Source organism: Vulpes vulpes, chromosome X (assembly GCF_048418805.1).
Source record: "Vulpes vulpes isolate BD-2025 chromosome X, VulVul3, whole genome shotgun sequence".
Lineage (NCBI taxonomy): Eukaryota > Metazoa > Chordata > Mammalia > Carnivora > Canidae > Vulpes > Vulpes vulpes.
Window position 1 is genome coordinate 14,636,633 of NC_132796.1, and position 22,906 is coordinate 14,659,538.

Sequence of the window (22,906 nt, forward strand, 5' to 3'; positions counted from 1 at the left end):
GCTCTATTTCTTCTTAGCCATATGATCTTAGGGTAAGTTACAGAACCTCATTAAAACTCAGTGTTGAATCACTATGTTGTACACCTGAAACTAATGTAACATTGTGTGTCAACTGTACTCAAAAAACAAACAAAAAATCCCCATACAACTCAGTACATCCTGATTCATAAAATGAACATGATGGTAAGATCTTCTTCAGAGAGTGATTTGAGGATTAAATGAGATAATAAATGGGAAGCACTTAGCATAGGGCATGGTGCAAAAGTATTTAATCTGAAATAAAGCTTGCTCTTTCAGGTACCATATTGGTCTGTCTGGCAACAGTGTCTACGTTTGCAGGGTTTTGCATGTCAATGTGTAAAAGAACTTAAGATGGTTGAGGTGTTTACATACAAATCATGGACTGAAATATTTTAAAATACTTTAGTGTCAAATTGTATCTCCTACAATTTGGATGAAGAAATAAAGATTTTCTCCCAAGGAATGGCTTCCTCAGGGAGTAATTAATACGAAATGAATTGTATAGTATAAACTTCAGAATCCACTAATAGTAGAGTAAAATAAAATCACTTTTTTTTCTGTTCTCTTTTATAATGTATGTTCGATATTTTAAATTACAGAGCAAAACATTTAAAATAATGATTCTTGATACTTCTTTATAAAGTATATGGTCAATTTAGAGAATTCACTGTTCCAGAGCATAATTAAATCAAGTTATGTAACTGCATTTTAAATAACTTAGTAAATTTTATGATTGTTAATACCAATTATTTGCTTTGCCAGCATTTTGAGGAACAGTTGATTCTGGCCATAAACCAATGACTGGGGAGCTTTAGACAGTCGATAGCAGGAGTCAGTTTTGGTTATAAGTCTCTGTGTCCAGGATGGTTGTTCGATGATAGAGGCATGATTTTTATGTGGTGGAGATCTTGAGAATACTGGAAGAAATATAGGTCCTCTGGATATTTTTCTATTTTTTACTACTCATAAAATTTATTTTTCATTCTCTTTCTAATTTTTTTTTCAGCTGAGGAAATTTATTTTGGTAAATGTTAAATGCCTTGATATAGCTTGTTCACACATGGAGATAGCAGTACAATTTAGGAACCTCTATCTTTTTGCATTTGAAAGTAATTCAATTTTGAGACAAAATTAAGGGTGATGCATGGAATTATTATTAATGGTTTTTACATATTTTATCATATCATTAGTTTATTGTTCATAATGTCAGCTTTTAACTAATTGTTTTAACGAAGTAAGATACTGAAACAAGTAGAAAATTATGCCTATCATGCTGACTACAGCTGGTGACATTCTGTTGCAGACGTTGTGGGGGCAATGGCATGCTCTTGTGAATAAATTGAATTTAAAACACAGTTCTTTAGAACTATTTTTCATATATTTTTCTTCTTTGTCTACACCCGTATTATGTGTAGCATCTCAGGGTGGTAGTACAAGTAATAAAACTTGATGTATCACTTTTTACCTCTCCAATAAATACCCATGAAGAGATTTTGAAAAACCAAAAACTCCTAAAATTTCTGTAAATTAAGAAACCAGAAATTGAAGATTGTTAGCAAAGTCCAGGGAGGTGGATTGAAAAATACAGAACATCATGCTCCTTATTCTGCTTTCTGAACCAGAATAGGGCAACCTATCAAAATGGAGTAGCAAAAAGGCTTGGTTGGACCCATGCCCCACTGAAGCTGGAAACAGGCAACCATCTAACTGTCATCTGACCCTGAGGGAGCTGGACTTCTCTGTCCCCCAAGTAGCCTACATCAGCACCTGTATTGCCAGATCTTTTCAGAGACTAAGCACCCCAACTACAATATGACAAGAAGCAAAGAAGGACTGGAAGCAGCAAGTTGCATCATAGGATTCATAGACCCCCATGGCAAGGTGTGGTGAATGTAGAGGAGAGGGAATGGGATGTGCTAGGAAGTGGAGGTTCAGCAAACAACTTATTCTAACAACCCTGCATAGGTGATCCAGCCTCAGACCAGCCAACCCAATGAGAAGAATGTTTGCTGGAATCCAGAGTTTGACATTGGACTCAGGTGCATTGATGTGCTTTTGAAGTTCAGGTGGCTGAAAAACCCCAACTAGCCCTTCATGTGCCAGGCCTAGTGAATCTCTTCCAATCTTAGTAGAGATGAGTTAAAAAAAAAAAAAATTAGGGATGTGTACCTAATGGGAAGATAAAGAAAACTTTGCTCTGAAGATTTAAAAGCAATAGTTCTAAAAATGAGTTTTTGTAATAAGCAGATGCAGTCTTCTCAAGGAAAGCCAGGAAGATATGACCTCTATAGTGAGAACAAGCTGAAACAAGGGAAAAATTGCTAAGTTGAAGTCAGCTGAAATAAGATGATAAAGAAACCTAAAATGGAAGAAGTAAAAGAACAAAATTGATGCAGCGATTTTGATTAATTCACTCATGAAATATTTACTGAACCTACTATGTGCCTGCTATTCTAGGCACTTATGCAGTAGTGAATAAAATATAAAAAGCAAGTATGAAAGATCCAACCTAAAAGTTACAAGGTTTCTAGTGAAAAATATTAGGAAAAGAGATCTAGAAACAGCATTTAAGGTTGCTAGAAGAAAACTTTCCTAATTTCATTGATTTTCAGATAATATTAGTTCAATGCTCCCCCACCCAGACTCTCTTCTAGATATATTCTGGTAATTTAAATTATATTCCAAGGAAAAGGAAAAGTCCTAATAGGATCTAGGCATAAACCAAGTTATCTATGTTGGAACAAAAATCAAATTGGCCTCAGACTTCATTTTCTTCTTGAAAGAAGAAGAAAGTGTATGGAGAAAAAGTACATGGATTTTATTATAGACTTTACTCCTATGTGCTGGAAAATTGTTTTGTTTTATTTATTCATGAGAGACACACACACAGCGAGGCAGAGACACAGGCAGAAGGAGAAGCAGGCTCTATGCAGGGAGCCTGATGTGGGACTCGATCCTGGGTCTCCAGGATCACACCCCGGGCCCAAGGCAGCGCTAAACCTCTGAGCCACCGCGGCTGCCCTGGAAAGTTGTTTTAATAAACACACAAACCTACAATGTCTGTGATGTGAATGGCACTCTCCAGGGCTTTACAATGCATACAACTTTACTGGGACCCTGAAGATAGTGGAGAATGTAAGGCTGCCTTCCCAAAATTTTATCCCTGCCAAGTTGCCATGCATGTGTGAGGACTTGCCCACATGTAATGACTTGGAAAATAGGGTACTTCCTCAGAAAGCCTCTCAAAGATGCACATTAAGCAAAAACTTAATGCAAATCAAGCTCTAAAAAAATGTGAAAACCACTGTAGAAAAAGACTAGATGTAAAGATCAAAGCCAATCAAATATATAAAGCAATACAGATTACATATAATTGCTCACATGTGTGTAATTACAAATTAAGTACAGCAGCCAAAATCTATCCTCAAAAATAAATTTGACAAAACGGTAAAAGAAGAACCAGGGTCTATATAATCCCAGATTAATTTTAAACAGGTCACAATAGGGGCCTCTGGGTGGCTCAGTTGGTTAGGTGCTAGATGCTTGATTTTGGCTCAGGTCACGGTCTCAGGATTGTGGTATTGAGCCCCATGCTGAGGTCTGCTTGAGATTCTTTTCTCCTCCTTTTCCTTTCCCCTCTGCTCCTCTCCCTGTTCATGTATGCTCTCTGTCTCTCTCAGATAAAAATAAATAAAACAGGTCAGAGTAATTTAAATTGGTTCTAACATAAGAATCAACAGATCAGTTGTGTAGACTAGACTAGAAAGCTCTGAAAGAAAATCTGAAGCATATATGTAAGAATGCTGAGATAGAACAACTAAAAAATCCATGGTAGAAAGTATTGGGAAAATTGATTCAGTATTCAGAATTATATTAAATACAGATTCTTTTACCATGTCATATATTAAATTACAGATGGATAAAGACAAGGAAAGAAATTAAATCATTAAAATACTGAGAAATAAATGTGGATGAATATTAACCATACTCAAGCTAAGTAAGGACTTCAAACACAAAAGTAGTGGACATAAAGGCACATATACAAAAAATGTGACTAGTAATAAGTTATTTTCAACAACAACCAGACTCTAAATAATTTAATGACCACATCAATCTGGGAAGAATTTTTGTAACAAAATTTGGCAACGGATTCACATCTATGAATCATCAAGAAAAATATTAACCTCAAAAAAAAATATTAACCTCAGTAGACCTTTTTTCATTGACCAATTGATAGAAGGAAACTTCTCTGACCTCACTGATGTCTAAAGACTTTTTTCAGTGATTGTGTTTACTATTGGCTATGGTCGTAGAGTGGGTGTTTTTATATATTGTTGAAGGGAACTGTGAAATGATGTATTTTGGGATATCTGTTTTGGCAGTATTAGGAGCCTTAATGTTCCTTTTGACCCAGTTATATCACTTGAAAAATTTACTCTATGGAAATAAAGATGCAGATGTTGAAGTATGTTCATTGACAGATCAGTTAAATAACAGTCCATTAAGAAAATAATGGTTTTAAAAATTATTTAATGACAGGTTAAAATGCACACCTCATACATACAGTATCAAGTGAAATAAAAACATGTAACACCATATACAATATTACTGTTCCAATTTGAGAAAAATTTACTGGGAGAAAATAAATGAAAGTGCTAGCAAGGATTATGTCTTTTATATTTTATGTTTTCTGTAATGAATCTGCATTATTTTTCTAAGCAGTTTGGATAAAAGTGAAATGTTAGGTTCTTTCCAGCATCTTCTGTTATTTTAAATGCATGTAGTTTCCACTAAGCATTGAATTGATTTTATGTGGAAAACTCTTATCTGTTTGGCTTCATTCTTTAAATATATAAACTGTATTGAGTGAAAGAGAGAGAGAGAGAGAATTTGTGTGTGTGTGTTTGAGAGAGTGAGAGAGGATTTCCATGGTATTGGTGAAAGGATAAATAAAAGAATAAACATTTCATTTTATTTGACCCATTTTCAGGCACTGTTTTATACAGTTCATTCTATTTGAAATGCCAGAAATTAATCAGTTTCTTTCTTCAAGATGATGTAACTAAGTTCGTTGTAAATGTAAATTTGTAGTCCTATCCTGGGTGAATTTGAACTAAGCAAGACCGTTTATAAAATCAGACAAAGTTAACACTTAGGATTCAATAAAAAGATGCCTTGGGACTCCATTTAGAGTGCAATATACGATGAAGCATGACTTAGAAGAACTCTCAGCTGAAATGTGAGCAGTTTTTTTTTTTTTAAGATTTGATTTTTATTTATTAGAGAGAGAGAGAGAACATGAGCAGGGGGAAGAGTAAAGGGAGAAGCAGTCTACTTGCTGAGCAGGGGAGCCTGACTGGGGCTCCATCCAAGGACCCCTGAGATCATGACCTGAGCCAAAGGCTTAACCAACTGAGCTGCAGTGTGAGCAGTTTTACTTTCTTCCTGGATGCATATCATGCTGCCTCCTTGTGCCTGGAGCCGAGTTTCCTGAGAGCGTTTGTTCTTTCTCTTATGTCATTCGTAGGTTGCTGGCTAGAGCCTTTTGAAAAGAAGCAGGGTGAGAAAATGGTATGAGTGTGTTAAGAGGGAGCAGCATACCTAGCAGAGTTACCAGGCACAACATGTACTAATATTCTAGCTGATTGTCCCCCACATTACTTTGAATTTGCAGTTATTCCTTCCCAATAACGAAACCCTTCCAATATCGGAAAGTACCTGGAAGGCTGAGTACAAATAAATTGTATCCTGGAAGCTGTCTGTACTCTACAATTCTATCAATCCTCCATTAACAACAAAAATATAATACTCTTAAGAACCCTCTTCCTCAATAGTCTACAGCACTTTCAGAATTCTTTTTCCTATAGCAGAGATGAAAGTTTGAAACAGGTTCTTCTTATTTCAAGGGGCAGATGAGAAGCAGAAAGGGTTTTATTTCCCAGACCTAGTTATGACTCAGGGTTTGTTGTTGAGCATAAGAATTAAAGTGGTCATTTTTCTTTTATTCCTCCTTCCTTTCATGATCCCCCTTTGCTTTTGTAAACAGCTATAAAAAGTGTATATTTTTAATAAGTTAATGATGTGTACCTTGTTGGTTATTGTCTGCATTTTTACAGCCTTTGTTTTGATGCAGGGACAATCTTTTATTAAAAGATTTGCTCCTACAGATCTGAAAGTATACCCACTTAGAGTACAAAAAAGCAGACCTGAGTCATTCAGAAGACCTTTCTATGTAACATATTGACTTTGAAAAATCTATATATTATTTTGCCAAAAGCTTTTTTTGTTCCTTTTATAGACCAGAATTAGACATGAGTTATTTAACCTCGTGGTGCTTAGTTCTGAGCATTGCCATTTCCTTTCCAGCCCTTATCTTTTTTTAAATGTTTCAGTTTAAAGTAGAGTTCTATTCAAAAACTACCATTCAGGAGAGCGAAATAAGGGCAGGAGGGAGATAGTGATTGATATTTGGCCTCAGATGTTTGTCCCTCTTTAGGTTTGAAATGGGGGACAAGTATTGTAGAAGTCTTTTCTCTGTGATAGAAGCCCAATGACAATGTGTCCCTGAGTTTCAGAAGGAAGTACAGATGATGGTATATTATGTTGTCAGTCATTCTGGCATTTTTGTGTAGCCTCAAGACATTGACATTTCTGGTTTATCTGTGGTCTATCACCATCTCTGCTCTTGGTCCCCTTCTTTCTTCCCCTTATTTTTTTTCCTTTTCTGACAATGTCTGCAGGGTGGTAAGAAAGAGAATTTTGGAACCAGGAAATGAGGGGCTGGGAAAGACGAGGATCTATTTTTTTACTCTCAGGTTCCTTGCTTCTGTGTCCCTGAATATACCCCCAGACAGTTGGGATTCCCAGTTTCAAAAACACTGGGAAATGACTTTCTGCCTCTTTTCTTCCTTTGCAGGAAACACATGAAATTGTGGCAATCAAGAAATTCAAGGACAGTGAAGGTATATATATTTTTTTTTCTTTTTTCCTTTTTGTATTTAGTTCTTGTGAATAGAATATGGAAGAGATGGGATCTAGCTAATTAGACTTTGTTCCTGAAATTTTAAAGCCTCCATCTCAGAAAGTGAATATAGCTTATTTAATATCATGCTTTGCTTTGTAACATTTAGCTCCTTCTGTGTTCATCGTTTCAAATCTCATGATACTAGAAAATTCATCTTGTATTTTAAGGTATAGTCAGCATTGTGGAAATCTTGCTTCAAATGCTGGGTAGAAGGCATGCTATTTATGCCTTTTCTAAATATTGTTAAAATGAGAAAACTGATTTGAAATAAATACTTTTGTGAGTTCACACAAGTAGCAAGTGCTGTTTGAAGGGCTTTGGTATTGGTTACTATGATCTCTGGTTTCTAGTCAGGTAGAAATACAAGGGTAAGTGGTATGTAGATGGTATCAAGAAAGTGATTTTTATATTTAGAATAACTCATTGGAAGAATAAAAGCATTTCAAGAAGAAATACCATAGTTGGAGTCCTTGGTCACACATGACCAGACCATTTCAGATGGAGTATTAAAATTACCCTATGCTGGGTAAGAGAATTTAAAATAAAGCAACAAAAAAAGAGTCATGTAAAAAATATAAATAAATAAAGCATTTCAGTCATTCATTAGGTTTTAAATCTAGACTATTGGCCATTTAAAGATAGCCAAGTAGAAAACTTATTTAGGAAGGTATGCATGGGCTTTCAGAAGCTCTAGGCAGCACTTTTTCCTTTTTTTTTTTCCCTACAGAGACCCACAGAAATATTTTTTTACATTCTAATCCAATATCCACATACATAATGTCCTAAATATAACTGAAGCAAAAGTGCCACAAAATTATTATACTAATGTGAGGTTCTTCATTTTCTGTTCTTTCCTGCTCATATAAATTCACATAAATGCCTATTTGTGGTATAACACTGATTTTTACCTCTGAAGCATAACCTGCCTTGTGAAAAATAGTGCTAAGAGGCACCAGCATAGCATCAATTTCCCTACCTAATTGGAAGTATGGCAATAGCAGTCATAGCCTACCTCCATCAGCACACATTGAGTACTGCAAGACAACAGGCTCTATGTGAACAGTTTCATCACCCATACTTTAGACACTTAGCAAACATTAAAAAACAAAAAGGGCTCACTAACAAAGTCCCGGGATAGATTCACAAGTATTTGATATACCTACCTCTGATGTGGAGCACATGCACATCATCTGGGAAACCTTAGTAGCCATTGTCTTGCCAGCCTTTAAAGAGAAGGCAATAAATACTTTTAGCTTGTTCTAAAGAAAAAAAAAAAACTGCTTCAAATGATGTATCTGTAGTCTCACAGGAAACAGTAGCCCCAGGCCAGTCCACTCTGAGACCATTGGCAATGAGCTCTTTGAGCAGTGGCTTTGGGCTAACCACAGGTGGTGAAAAGACAAATAGTGATCTATTAAAAAGAGTGGTTGCAACAGTAAATCAAAGCATGACCTTTGCCTTCATGTAAAGACCTCTGGCTGTGTATTCATCTTGTAAGGCACATGGTCAAGCGTCAGTTACCACCAAAAATAATAATTGTTGTGAAGTTTTTGAAAAGCAGTACAATCTAGGCCACATATGCCATTGCTTAAAAAAAAAAAAGAAAAAACACTAAGTGCTATATTTTTCACAATCCCTGTTCTGTGCATCCCAATTCTTAGCTTCAGTTAATGTATTCATACCTGTGTGCTGATATCTTCAGAGTGGTAATCAATAGCGTATCTGTTGAAATTTATGAGCACTGAGTCAGGTGCTGTAATTTCAGGAAATCTTAATTCTTAGTATAATTAAGACCTGTAAATAAAGAGCAGTAAAACAGGGTAGGAAGCAGTCAGTGCCTGAATGAATTTGAATAATTTTGAGGCAAGAGACATTGTTTCTAGCTGTTGGATCTTGGGAGTGTATGAATAGTCCAGACACTATACAAAACATTTGATCAGCCCTCATTTCTGTGTGCTGATAAAGCATGAATCCCCTCAGCCCTCATCTCTGCCAGACCATTATCAGTTACCATACCTTACAGACATGCAGCCTTATCACCCATCCAATTTGTAGACGGACACCTTTGTAGGTATACCCATGTATACATACTTCTAGAAAGATACTTCCTTAACATTTCTGTGATAGAATCTGAAAGCATGCAATTATTCATAACTTTTTAGCTCCAGTTCTATTCTAGGCACACTTTCCTACTCTTTCTAGCTCTCTCTGGGAGGTTGCATACTCTTCTTTTCTGCCTTTACCCTTTTCCTCTTATCTGAGTAGAATCTTGCTTAATGGAAGTAAGGGAATGTGTGTGGTGAACAATCCTTTTGGAATGTGAAGTGCACATAGATAGTTCAGTACAGATGAGAATGTCCATTCAACCCCTATGGAAACCACTTAATTCTGAACCATTTTATCACCTTAAATTTCAGTTGGGACAATTCTTATATATATATATATATATATATATATATATTTTTTTTTATTGGCATTCGATTTGCCAACATATAGTATAACACCCAGTGCTCATCCCGTCAAGTGCCCCCCTCAGTGCCCATCACCCAGTCAATTCTAAAGAAATAGAGTTTCATCATAATATCCTTATTGTCATGTAGCTCTCATTAATCTCATTTATTAGTTACTCTGAAAATATTCTGTTGGTATTATGATAGTGAATTTTCTAAACCCAATGTTTAAAAATCTTTGTGAAGATCATGGAATAATCCTGTAAAAACATTTGTTACACTGAAATAGCATCTGAACTCGGTCTGATTTGCATTCAAGCTAGTCAAGTATTCTCGTACTTGATAACATAAAATATCAAGATATGTTTTATGAGAGTATATGTTACCTTCTGTTAGCTTTAAAAGATTGTGATCATGTCCTATTTCTTTGTTAAATTCACATATGTCCACAAATTTGTATAAAATGTTTTGAAACTGCATTTTAAGGTAGACTACTATTTAGTTGAAGCTATCCTTGTTATCCCAGGATAGTAGATCACTGTCTAAAGTGGGATCCAGGGATCCCTGGGTGGCGCAGTGGTTCGGCGCCTGCCTTTGGCCCAGGGCGTGATCCTGGAGACCCGGGATCGAATCCCACGTCGGGCTCCCGGTGCATGGGGCCTGCTTCTCCCTCTGCCTATGTCTTTGCCTCTCTCTCTCTCTCTCTGTGTGACTATCATAAATAAATAAAAAAAATTAAAAAGAAAAAATAAAGTGGGATCCAAACTTTAATAGTAAATATAAGGTTAGATTGGGACTTTAAGTTAGAAAAATGGAAGAAAAATCATAAAAAATAAGTTTATTATATCTTATAGTTAACACTATTTAGGTTATAATAGCAAATATGTGCTATTTCTTAGAAAAAAAAGAATCAAGTGTTACCTTTTTTGGGAGAAGGGCAAGTTTTGCAGTAAAATTGTAGGGTAGGCTAGTGAGTGACTTTCATAATAAAAAGAGGCTCATTTAAAAATACTCCAAAGGCTTTGTCAGTTTTCTCTCTTTTTTTATATGACCTCATCTTTCTGTCTTCATCCCTGTCGGTTGTTTACTCTCCAGTTAACTGTTAGAACTCTGTCGGATCATTAATCAGTGTCTTTTGTCTGTGATTTTCCTTAAAGACAAAACTGACATACTGGGTGAGGATAAAAGCTCGTGTTCAAATGGAGGACTTGTGTGAGTGATGACATTTTTATCTGAGATCAGTTCATTGGTTAATATTTTTTTTTTTTTGTTTTGGTGACTTTTGCTTCTTTATACATCATCATCAATGTAGAGTTTCCGATAATGGATTTTTTTTTTTTTTTTTTTTTGAGGAAAAGAGTATACGTGCAAGTGGTGGGGAACAGGGAGAGGGAGAGAGAGAGAGAATCTTAAGCAGGTTCCATGCCCAGCATAGAGCACGAAGCAGGGCTTGAGATCACGACATGCACCAAAACCAAGAGTCAGATGCTTAATCAACTGAACCACCCAGGTGCCCTATGAGTTTGTCTATTAATGTAAGTTCCCACAAAGAAACATTAACTATAGATACCAAATCATCCGGGAGTCTTTAGAGAATCAGTTCTACTTAGTATTTGGATTTTCTGAGAAGAGAAAAATGACCACAGACCAAAAAGTTACTAGAGATTATTGAGTTGAAAGATATTTTTTGGACTATGTGTATAATGATAAAGATCTAGCCTAATTCATTTACCCTTCCTATAACTCTAATTTCGTACAATGAGATCTGATGTTTAGATGATAATCTGTCACTGTTGGAACATAATTCTCCTGCATACACATGTACAAACGTCTGCCATCCTCAATTTATTGAATAATCTAAGAGCAGTGATTTAGACTAGATAGATTTGAATTAATAAGAATTAAAAACATTGTCTGTTCATCTTTTACTTGAGGAAGTCCTGTAATCTAGGCTTTATTTTTGACATACACTTGGATCTTCTAGTGTGACAACATGTTTGGCTTCTTAGGACATTTCAGTCTTTCCCTAAAAGTACAGGTGCTGAGATGAGGAGGGGTCCTCCCTACTTGTTGCTGGGCCTTGGTACATGGCAGGGAGGCTGATTATCAAGGAGCTGTATAGCAGGAAGATGGATTCAGGTTGTGTCTCTGCTTTCATATCAAATAAAATGGCTTGCATTTCATATCCTGCTGCTTATCTTTTCTGTAGATAAATATTTTTTCTCTTAGAATGGACATACTTATTCTTCTTAAACATGAGAAAATGTTTCCTTGGTCATCCGTTCTTTGCTCTAATTGATTTCATCTTTATTTTTACCCGGACTTTAGAGAACTCTGTCTTGATCTCTGGATTGAGGAAACTCTGGCCTCATTTTGTATAATGATACAAAATAAGGGTTCAAAGTCTTTGGTTCTTAAATTATAAAACCTAATTTCTCTGTAAAAGAGGCCTTAAAGCAAACTCTCCCATCTTTGGTTAAACAGAAAATTCAATGAACTAAGCTTGAGCATTCTGGCCAGTCGTGATTTCATCACACTTCCCTTTTTTTTTTTTTTAATTAAAGATTTTATTTTATTTATTCATGAGAGACACAGAGAGAGGCAGAGACACAGGCAGAGGGAGAAGCAGGCTCCTTGTGGGGAGCCCGATGTGGGACTCGATCCCAGGACCCCAGGATCACGCCCTAGGCCGAAGGCAGAGGCCCATCCACTGAGCCACCTGGGTGGCCCATCACACTTCCTTTTAATGTCCAGAATGGATCTCTTTCAAGCTTCAGAGATGCTTCTAGGGTTTGATGCACATTTGTACCTTTCATGATTTAATAAGTTTCCATTGTGTTCTACCTGGTCTTCATTGCTGAAGATTTAAGGATTGCCATCTTTTTTGGTACATGTGAGAGCAATACCACCATTCAAAGCTCCCTGGTCATGTCAATTGCCCTCCTATTGGTATTCCTTCAGTCAAGGCAACCAGACTGAAACATGGTACCTTTAAGGTTTTGTATAAGGATGGGTTGGCTTTTTCTCCCTCCATTGTACCTATTGAAAGGTCCATTTTGGGGGGGCCTCTTTGGCTTTACAAGAATGTCAAGTTTGTGATTTCATAAAGTAGGTTACAGCTATTTCTGGATTTTTTTTCCAAACCCACATTTCTTTAAAAATAGAGTTACAATAGAGTTTCTGCTCATCTTTAGATTTTTTCTTTTTATTACTTACTTTGCATTTCTTTTGCTCCTATGATTTTTCTCCCCTTAAAAATTGTTTTCTTTTACTTTAGTGAATCTCCCTTCTTGATTTTTAGTGTGTTAGCTTGCCTAACTGGCAAGCTAAAAGTAGGTTAGTTCTTTGGGTTTTTTTTTTTCTTACTTAACATCCTTTTTTTACCCTGCCATTTAATCGTCACTCAAAAGAATTTATGTAACATTGTCAGACTTGCTGCCTGTACTAAGCTAAACACCCTCAGTGGTAACTGGCGACTAGATCCATCAGCATCCACATAAGTAGAACTTGCATGGAAGCACCAGGTCTTAGAGCTGGAAGGACCTTCGGAACCATCTGGTAGAAGCCCAACTCCATTTTACAGCCAAGGAACCCAAGATGCAAAGCTGCACAGCTAGTATGTGATTAACTGGGAAAGATGCAGACTTCAAGATCTTTATTGAATTTTTCTTCCACCCATACCATGTTGCTTTGCCACTCAGCTAAGAAGTAGCGGAGTGTAGACCTGAACCTGGGTGTTCTGACTCACTTCTCTAAAGCTTGCTTACTACCTTATACCATGTTGCCTATGTCCCCGTGTTCTACTCAGTGTGGCATTCCCTTCACTCACGCTGAGGAAGTTACTCTTTTCTAGACTTGGTTTCTTCATCTGTAAACTGGAGAAGCCTAGCCTAAATAAAGAATCAACAGGATTATTTCAACTGGAAGGCAGGGATTTTTGTGCTCATGTCACCTTTGAAAAACTGTCTCATTGAAGAGCTTGGCTGCTTTCTGAACCTGAGGTGAGAAGCACGTATAGGTGGAATGTGTATTGCTTTTCCCCGTCATATCATCATTTAGTGCCACAGTTTTGTCAAAGTACAGGGTAAGCCAGGAACCTTCAAAGTACTTGGAGAAACAAAAATTATAGGACAGACCAAGTAATGAAGACTGCATTTTGCCTGCACTTAAGGAATTAATAACTCCACTTCTTGCCTTGTTCCCATTCATTACATTCTTAGTTACCTCAACTTTTAATATCTGTGACAGGTGTACAGTAGAGAAGCTTTCATTTCCTAAAATAGGTAGGCAGCTCACATAAGGTGGTTTGGGCCCCATATGCTAGGTGATTTTGTGAGCTGCTTTTTCATTCATTTCTCTTTCTTCTCTAGCCATTTTTACGTAGAGTTGGTATATATTTGAATGATGTCCATTTAACAATGTAGCAAAATTCAGGGAGGTTTATATTCATAATCAACGAAATTTTTTAAAAAGATTTTATTTATTTGAGAGAAAGAGAGCATGAGAGAGAGAGAGAGTGTGTGATCATGAGCAGGGGGAAGGGCAGAGGGAGAAGCAGACTCCTCGCTGAGCAGGGATCCTGACTTGAGGCTTGATCCCAGGACCAGGATCATGACCTGAGCTAAAGGCAGATGCTTCACTGACTGAGCCACCCAGACACCCCTCAATGAGGTTTTAATGGAAAGAAATCATTATTAGATTTGGAAAAAGCCATGGGATTTTTAAAATCTGTGTGTGGGTGGGAAGGGTGCCCATTATTTAGTTACTTTATGAATGAAAAGTTAAGTGGCTTGCCCAGCATCATATGTCGCAGTGTTGGTTCGTGAACAGGATCCAAACTCTTCCAAACCCTGCTTCAATGTTCCTTTTTCTAAAGCCATTCTACTTTAGCCATTCTGAGGTGGCTCTATCTGTTAGCAAAGTGAAACTGCCACAAGTTGCTAATAATACAAAGCTCCCTTTTTTCAGTTGCTTTTCGGGTGCCAAGAATTCACCAAGCATTTGACTAGAAAAGATACACCAGCTGTATTTACTTTTGACTTAGTTGCAACATTCATTTGTACCCAGCTCCAGCAGAGCTTATGGATGTTAATGAATGGTTAAATATATATGTGTTCTTGACCCTTCGTGCTTTCTGTTTTTTGGAGACTCCATTTTTTTATAATCACATATTGTCAAGACAATCAGAAATGGAGATGAATAGAAGAAAATAAATTTAGTTTGTCCTACTGCCTGAAAAGCTGCCCTCTCAACATTCTAGAGAGAAGATTGAAAGCATTGTACTCAGAACTAAAAGGGTGAAGTGCCCCTTGCTTGCCATCATATTGCTGCTTCCCATGTTTTAAAGGAATGAGACCTAGTTACATGTGAGTGAAGGTTTTTCTATGACACCAATGGAAGCATTCATGTCAGAAATATTTATTGATCCCTTCTTCGTGCCAGGTACAATCCTAGGTGGCTGAGTATGTATTGCTGAACAACAGAACTTAGGCCTGTCCTCTGAGAGCTCTTGGTTTAGCAGAGGTAGCCACACAGACAGTAAATCCATGAGCAAAGGAATCTATAAATAAAAATGGTGAGAAAGTCTCTGACAGAAAAGTTCAGAGTAGTGTGATAAGGAATAATAGGGATGGAGGCCTGCTTTAGTTTATTTTTCTGGGCAAAGCTCGTGAGGAGCACCATTTAAACTGAAGCCTGAAGAGGAGCCAGCCCTGTAGGGAGTCTAGGCTCTAGAATGCAAGTTCTAGGCAGAAGGAACAAGTTCAAAGGCTGTAAGGTTGAAAAAATAGAGTTGGGGCTATTTTGGGAACTGAAAGACTAACATGAGGCAGAGGAAGGAAGGATATAAGATGGGGATGGAAAAGCACACCGGAACCAGACCACGAGTAATCAGTATATTTGTGTTGAATTATTTCCTTGTTAGAAGATTGTTTGCTTTGTATTGAGACCTGTGTGACATTCTCTGTGTTAGAGATATATTTACTTTGATTACCCCAGTCTTGAAAGTAATTCAGATGGGATAGCAGAGAAGTAGGTTAGCCTTCCTCACAAGATTAAAGGCTTTTTAGTCTTCCCTAGGGGTTAGCAATTCTAAAAGCCACAAAATACCACTTCTCTGCCTTAGCCCCAATTTGTAAAACATCTGGACCTCTGTCTCACTACGATACTCTAAGCCTCTTTGGGAAGTCCCCTGATCACATCTCATACATTCCCTATACTGCCAGGTGGCCCCCACAGTGTCATGTTCTTTTCCCCTGATGGGAGCCTGTGAGTCCCCAGTTCCCAGTTGACCCCCTGGTGTGGGCTGAGCTAGCTCACTGCTTATGCCACTGTTGGCCTTTGTTATGAGTTCTTGCTTTCTGGTAGGCAGTATCTTTTTCTCTCCTTTACTAATCTCTGCTCTAGGGTTCTTCAATAGTTGTTGTTTTGTTATGTTTTTGCTGAAGTAGGGAAAATATTTCACTTGTGTAACCAGTTGACAAAGGACTGTTGATTTTATTGTTCCCTGTTTATTACAGGTATTCTGGTGCTACAAGGCCCCTGCTTTTATTACTATCTCTTTATTCTTTTAACTCAATTTGAACAGGGGCTGGAAGATGGACTAGGATAGAAAATAATCTGAGAAGTATTCCTGGCACCTAATTTAGAACCTTTGCTCTCCCTCTAGCCCCATTTAGCCCCTTTTCTCTTGTGTATCTTGGTTGGGAAGCATTTCTTCCTAGAAGGCATTTTCATCTTTCTCACCTTCATCCCCAAACTCCATTTTCTTCCTCCCTGAACCTAAGGGAGGTTAGATATGCCTGAACCTGAGAGTCAAAAAAACTTAGGAGTCTTGAGCTAGGATTTTGACTCTTGACTCCAAACCTTGGGGACAAATGTGTTTTAGAATTTATAACTTTTGGGTTTTAGAATGGAAATATGGCATGCTACTTTAGCACCTTGTAACCAGGTACTATTTCTAAAGCAAACATATTAATGTTCATAAGTAAGTGGGATACACAATATAAGTGGTCTCATGTCAGTTCAGGTTTTACTTTTAAAGAGATTTGCCATAAACTTGGAAAAAGTGTTCAGTTTTTAGACTGAGTTTTGAAATTGCAGATAAAGGATTATGAACCTGTATTCCATATGTAAACATGGTAGTTAGAGTTTCCAGGCTAAATCTAAAGGTATAATAAAAACTCATTTAAAATAAAGTATTACCTTCCTTACTCCCCTCCCCATTCATCCATTAGAGTTAATGTGACTTCTGTCCTTCCTCCCGCCTGTTGGGACTATCATGAGTGAAATTGACAATATGGAAGGCTATATTGGTTCAGCATAAGTTCTCTATCCCAGTACGGCTACACCATCTGGGTTGGACAGATGCACATACCACAGAAAGACAACAGGAACCTATAGCAGCTGCTGTTCAGAGAGATCAGACACTCTTAGAAATCCCTGCAACTTGACTGTGGCTGCACTGTGGGTGCCTGGTACATGACCTCTGCACACTGAGGTGACTCACATGCAGCTTGAGGAATGAAATGCTCTTTTGAGCCAAAACTTCAGGCCAAAGTTAAAAACATCAGCTGCTTCAGATGCTGCATAGAGGCTCCTCTGCACACTAATACGGATGATTGTTCTTTACCCTTTTAAACTCCACCTTTCTTAGTATGTAGTGTTAGAATGAAAATGACAGTGAATTCATAAGTCATATCTGTAAGTCTGTGTTTATACATATACTTTGCAATACGCAGTATAAGAAAACACAAGCAGAAAATTAGGTTCATGCTGGTCAAGTAAGCCTTTTCTTCTGTAAGTTGCTAATTCTTGATCCTTTCAACAAGAAAATGTGATATTTAATCTTACATCCTTGAACTTCTTATGCAGAAGTACTCAAAGTGGAAAGTGGAATTGGTATGTTTTTACTTTTCTTGGAATTTTTTTAACAGTGACTTGAAAGCTTTAATTTTACTCTATTCACCATTGTTTACATTCTAGAAAATGAAGAAGTCAAGGAAACGACTTTACGAGAGCTTAAAATGCTTCGTACTCTCAAGCAAGAAAACATCGTGGAGCTGAAGGAAGCCTTTCGTCGGAGGGGGAAATTGTACTTGGTGTTTGAGTATGTTGAAAAAGTAAGTCACTAATTGATAGTATGGAAATTTGCTTTTTGTTTGTTTGTTTTACTTTTTAAAAATTTTTATAAGTAATTTCTACACCTAGCATGTGGCTTGAACTCACAACCCTGAGATCAAGAGTCACATGTCTTACCAACTAAGCCAGCCAGGCACCCCAGCCTGATTCTTTTATTTAGGGTTGTTTCTGACACTATTCAAGGAAGCATTATTATCTGGTGTGTTGTCAATGTACTCATAATCTCAGTATTTTAAAAATGGAATTATTATCCATAATCATTAGAAGCCCTGAAATATATTGAATTATTTTGTGCAATTTAACTGTACAGAGATCATCTTAAATTTCAACAGTGAATTAATTTGGCTTCTGATATTTTAGAATCTGTGTTCAACAAGTAATTTTTAGGCTTGGTTTATTTAAATTAAACCTAGGCAAGGCCTCTGAGGGAGAGATAAGTAAATTGACAGTGATGACATAGAATGACAGAGGTGTGGAAGGCAGCCTGCAAGCATAGGATGGCTGCCTAAATCAGACCTAGGGTGGCAAATGACTGGGCTCATGGAGCCCACTTTAGTGAATTGCCAGTGTTCTGGTTTTGAGGGAAGAAGATGTGCCAGGAGGCATAAGGTGAGGCTTGAGTAGGTAGATGAGGCCACAAATAAGGAATTGGAAGCTCAGGAGAAAATCGGAAAAGTACACACAGTTCATATTGTCTGCATACTTGCTTTAGTATTTTTTTTTTAAATTGGTAACTATTAGTGACAATTTTAATGATGTATGGCCTAGGGGCAAATGTAAACTACGGTAATCAATACATGTGTCTGAGTTTCTTTGGGGGCAGCTGCCCTATAGTGGTTGGTTATTGTCCAAAATTGAAATAATTACCTTGACAAGAGTAGAATAAACTGGAGCCAGATGGACCATTCATTCATTCATTCATTCATTATTTTTATTTTTTTAAAGGATTTTATTTATTTATTCATGAGAGACACACAGAGAGAGGCAGAGACATAGGCAGAGGGAGAAGCAGGCTCCATGCAGGATGCCCGATGTGGGACTCGAACCTGGGACAGTGGGATCATGCCCTGAGCCAAAGGCAGAGGCTCAACTGCTGAACCACCTAGGCATCCCTATTTTTTTTTTTTATTTTTTAAAAGCTTTTATTTATTTAGTCATGAGAGATATATAGAGAGAGGCAGAACTCAGATGGACCTTTTAGAGGTTTTCTTAATAAATGAGTATGTGGCTCCTAATTTCCTGCTATTTAAACAATAAAAATTATTACTTTTATTAGATTTCACTTCTTGAGTACATGTCTTTATGGGAATCTGCATGATAAAACGAGGAATTTCTACATGATACTATGAGGCTTTCTAAAGAAGATGAATACTGGAGAGCATTATGTTTGCCAGGTGCTTTCCATGTCATAAATGACAGTGTCATCACCATCATTATCATTATTACAAAATAAAAAGCAGCATTGCCAAGATGATGGACCAGGAATGTGGCTTTTGAATTAATGCAGCTTTTACAAATTAGTTTTCTAATGAAAATAAATGTACGTAGTAATTTCATTTCAAGCAAGATTTGAAGAGTATTTTAAGTTTCTTTGTCATTTTAAAACACTGTCATTTTGAGGGTGGGAAGGGGAAGAGGGAGAGAGAGAGAATCTCAAGCAGGCTCCACACCCAGTGTGGACCCTAACAAGGAGCTTGATCCCACAACCCTGAGATCATGACCTGAGACAAAATCAAGAGTCGGATGCCTAACCGACTGAGCCACCCAGGTTCCCCTAAAGTTTTCTATTTCTATGTCAATTTACGTATTTTCCTAAGGGACTTTCCCCACCAAAATTAAACTGAAATTTGATATTTATAAAAAAGGATTGCTGTAAAAATCAGAAGCTCTTTTATGTTATTTTAAAAATTTTTTTAAGATTTATTTATTTATTTATGATAGACATAGAAAGAGAGAGAGAGAGAGAGGCAGAGACACAGAAGGAGGAAAAAGCAGGCTACATGCTGGGAGCCGATGTGGGACTCGATCCTGGGACTCCAGGATCGCGCCCTAGGCCAAAGGCAGGCGCTAAACCGCTGAGCCACCCAGGGATCCCCTATATTATTTTTTAGTTGTCAAGAATAATCATGCAATTTACGATTTTCACTGCCAAGTAATGAAATTCTGACAGGTCTATTTCAGTTTGTCTTTTTTATTTCTGTTCTGCTCAGGGTGATGGTTCATAATTAATAACAATTTAATAAGAACAAATGGAGAAATCACTTCTGTGTACCAATTTTGTCCCATGTGAGATCTCTCTGCAGATAATTGGCAGAGCTGCTACCAGAGCTTCTGTCTTGTGTCCCCCAGTCCGGTGGTTCTTGCCTTGACCCTGTGGTTTTTCAGTGGAAGGTGACCTCCCATCAGTGGCAGTGCCTAATGATTGACAGTCTCAAGAGGGCAAGAAAACAATGCTCTTAAAGGGTAGGAGTTTTTACAGAGATATACAATTACAGTGGCTTAAACAAAATAGAAGTTTCCTTCTGCCTTTCCACTCTACCACCCCTGAGATGTGGCTCTTGTTCTCAAGGTCAAAAGGAGGCTCCAGCTATCACCTCCCATTGGCCAGGACTTAGTTTCATGACCACCCTAGCTGCAAGGCAGAGGGGAAATGTACTCTTCATTCTGAGCACCTATGCATCTACTTACAAATTGTATTACCATGGGCTAAGGGAAGAATGGATATTGAGGGACATTCTTTTCTGCCACTGATCAATTTAGAGCGTAATATGAAATGAGACATACAACTTACTTTCTATTTCATGTGTGCATTTAGGACCTCCTATGCATTTGTTAACTGAAAAAGGCAATTTAAATGGAGAATCATTTAAAAATGAAACATACTTCAAACATTTTAACTTATAATAGATCAATATATATTCATTTACTACTCTTCAGAGGTCATGTCAAGGCCTTTTGAGTATCTGTCTTCTGATTGGAGTTCTGACGAGTCTTTCTTAAATACATCATATCCATAATGCATCAACTATCATAGCCTGCAAGAGCATCTTTAAAGTGAAGCAAAAGCTTAAAAACATTGTAAAGCAATCTCAATGCAGAATTCTTATCACCATCATCACCTGTCCCCTGCCAGCGTTTTATAGTTGTTGCACTCACATTTGATTAGACAGCAGTATGTTTAGTGGCTTTCCTTTATTAAGTCTTTCTGAAGTATTAAACTTTGTTTTTCTTATAAACAGCAACTCTCTTTATTTAAAACATTATTTCATTGGTTTATATGATATTTAATGGTATTAAAATAACAGGTGCATCTGTTATAATAGGTACGAGAGTGTTATAAACAAGCAGCTGATTGTATGTATGCAGCTTGACTGGTGGGAACAAAATTGTGAGGTTGTATTAGGCAAACCAGGTTTTCTGACTTTTTGGTCTTGCGACGCCTACATTCAACATTATTTTGGAAACCCTAAGAGATTATTTATGTGGGTTTTATCTATTAATATTTATCATATTTTGAGTCAAAACTGAGCAGTATAAAATATTCATTTAAAAATAATAATAATCCCATTACATATTAACATAAATACAGTTGTAGGTCATTCTTTGAGTAAAAAATGGTGTTCTATGAAGAAGAAGCCGCTATCTCAACTTGGATCACCAAGTAATTTTCTTCAAGACAACCATCTTGCTTTGTTATGCAACAGAAATGCTTTATGTATATTCTTCATTTTATCATATATATTCCTAAAAAGACATATACTCAAGAGTTGAAATTTAATACAAGTCATAATTTTTACTGCTTCATCAAAGAAAGACATCCTTAACTAAAACTGGCTTTTTGTCTTTTTTTTTTTTAACTGCGAAAGTGTAGCATTGAAGAATCCAATGCCTTGATTTATGCTAAGGTGCCATCAGTTTACCCATCCTTGCTTTGAGTCATCAGTATAAATATAAACATAGTGAAAGATCCAACAAGCTGAGTGTTACTATGAATATAGTTTTGATTTCATGGGCCTTCTGCAAGACCTGATAACCACCCCCAAGAGATCCACAGATCACATTTTGAGACCTGCTTTCCTAGATGGTCATGTACAAACAATAAACTAATCATGCTGTGGACTTCAGTGTACTTTATAGAGGGAATGGAAAAATGTGTGGTTAATCTGGAAATTCAGTGGAGACAGCTTAAGTGGAGTTTCTATTTAATAAAAAATTTTGCATGAATTTTAGAGTGGTCTCTGACTCTAGACTAAGTTTCGAAACTTGATTTGTTTGGGATCTATCTGTGTTTATTTCAACAGCATTTTCCAGCCTGTCTTAATTTTTGTACTGATTGCATGGATCACTTCTAATCATAAGGATCATTTTCTTTTAGGAATATTTTCCAGGTGTTCCAGAAATATTTTCAAGGCTTGATTTTACTGCAGGTTTCTATTAAACATGCATAGTGCGCTGTGTTAAAATGACTGTTTCTCCCCTCCTTTATACAGTACAGCATCTTATCTCTACTTTGTATTGCTTTCCACTTGAAACTATTCTAAAGTGATGTGTGGAAGGTTTTAGGGAGAGTGGAAAGTACCAGGGTTATTATTTGGGGCAAACACTGGGGAGTAGAATGGAATTTCTCTTAAAAGAGAACTTTGATTTAATACAGTATCCTACTTCTGCATGAAAAAGATAGTAGATGGAAAACAAAACAGTTCTTAAAAATGCATGCTGTGCATTGGGTGAATTATCATCCAAGATGCTTTTTTATTTTTTTATTTTTTTTGTTTTTTTTTTATTTTTTATTTTTTTTTAATTAATTTTTATTGGTGTTCAATTTACCAACATACAGAAAAACACCCAGTGCTCATCCCGTCAAGTGTCCACCTCAGTGCCCATCACCCATTCCCCTCCAACACCCGCCCTCCTCCCCTTCCACCACCCCTAGTTCGTTTCCCCGAGTTAGGAGTCTTTATGTTCTGTCTCCCTTCCTGATATTGCCCAACATTTCTTTTCCCTTCCTTTATATTCCCTTTCACTATTATTCATATTCCCCAAATGAATGAGAACATACACTGTTTGTCCTTCTCCGATTGACTTATTTCACTCAGCATAATACCCTCCAGTTCCATCCACGTTGAAGCAAATGGTGGGTATTTGTCGTTTCTAATTGCTGAGTAATATTCCATTGTATACATAAACCACATCTTCTTTATCCATTCATCTTTCGATGGACATCGAGGCTCCTTCCACAGTATGGCAAGATGCTTTTTTAAATTGTTAATAC

At 37.0% G+C, this 22,906-nt stretch overlaps 1 protein-coding gene across 5 annotated transcripts in view; it reads left to right on the top strand.

Moving 5' to 3' along the window:
- CDKL5 (cyclin dependent kinase like 5) overlaps positions 1 to 22,906 on the top strand; it is a 212,453-nt gene that overhangs the window by 127,645 nt on the left and 61,902 nt on the right. For all 5 annotated transcript variants that reach the window (XM_072744254.1, XM_072744255.1, XM_025997496.2 and 2 more), the window contains exons 4-5: positions 6,938 to 6,983; positions 17,479 to 17,615. In XM_072744254.1, coding sequence (XP_072600355.1) covers positions 6,938 to 6,983; positions 17,479 to 17,615 — 183 coding nt within the window. The remainder of the gene's footprint in view (positions 1 to 6,937; positions 6,984 to 17,478; positions 17,616 to 22,906) is intronic.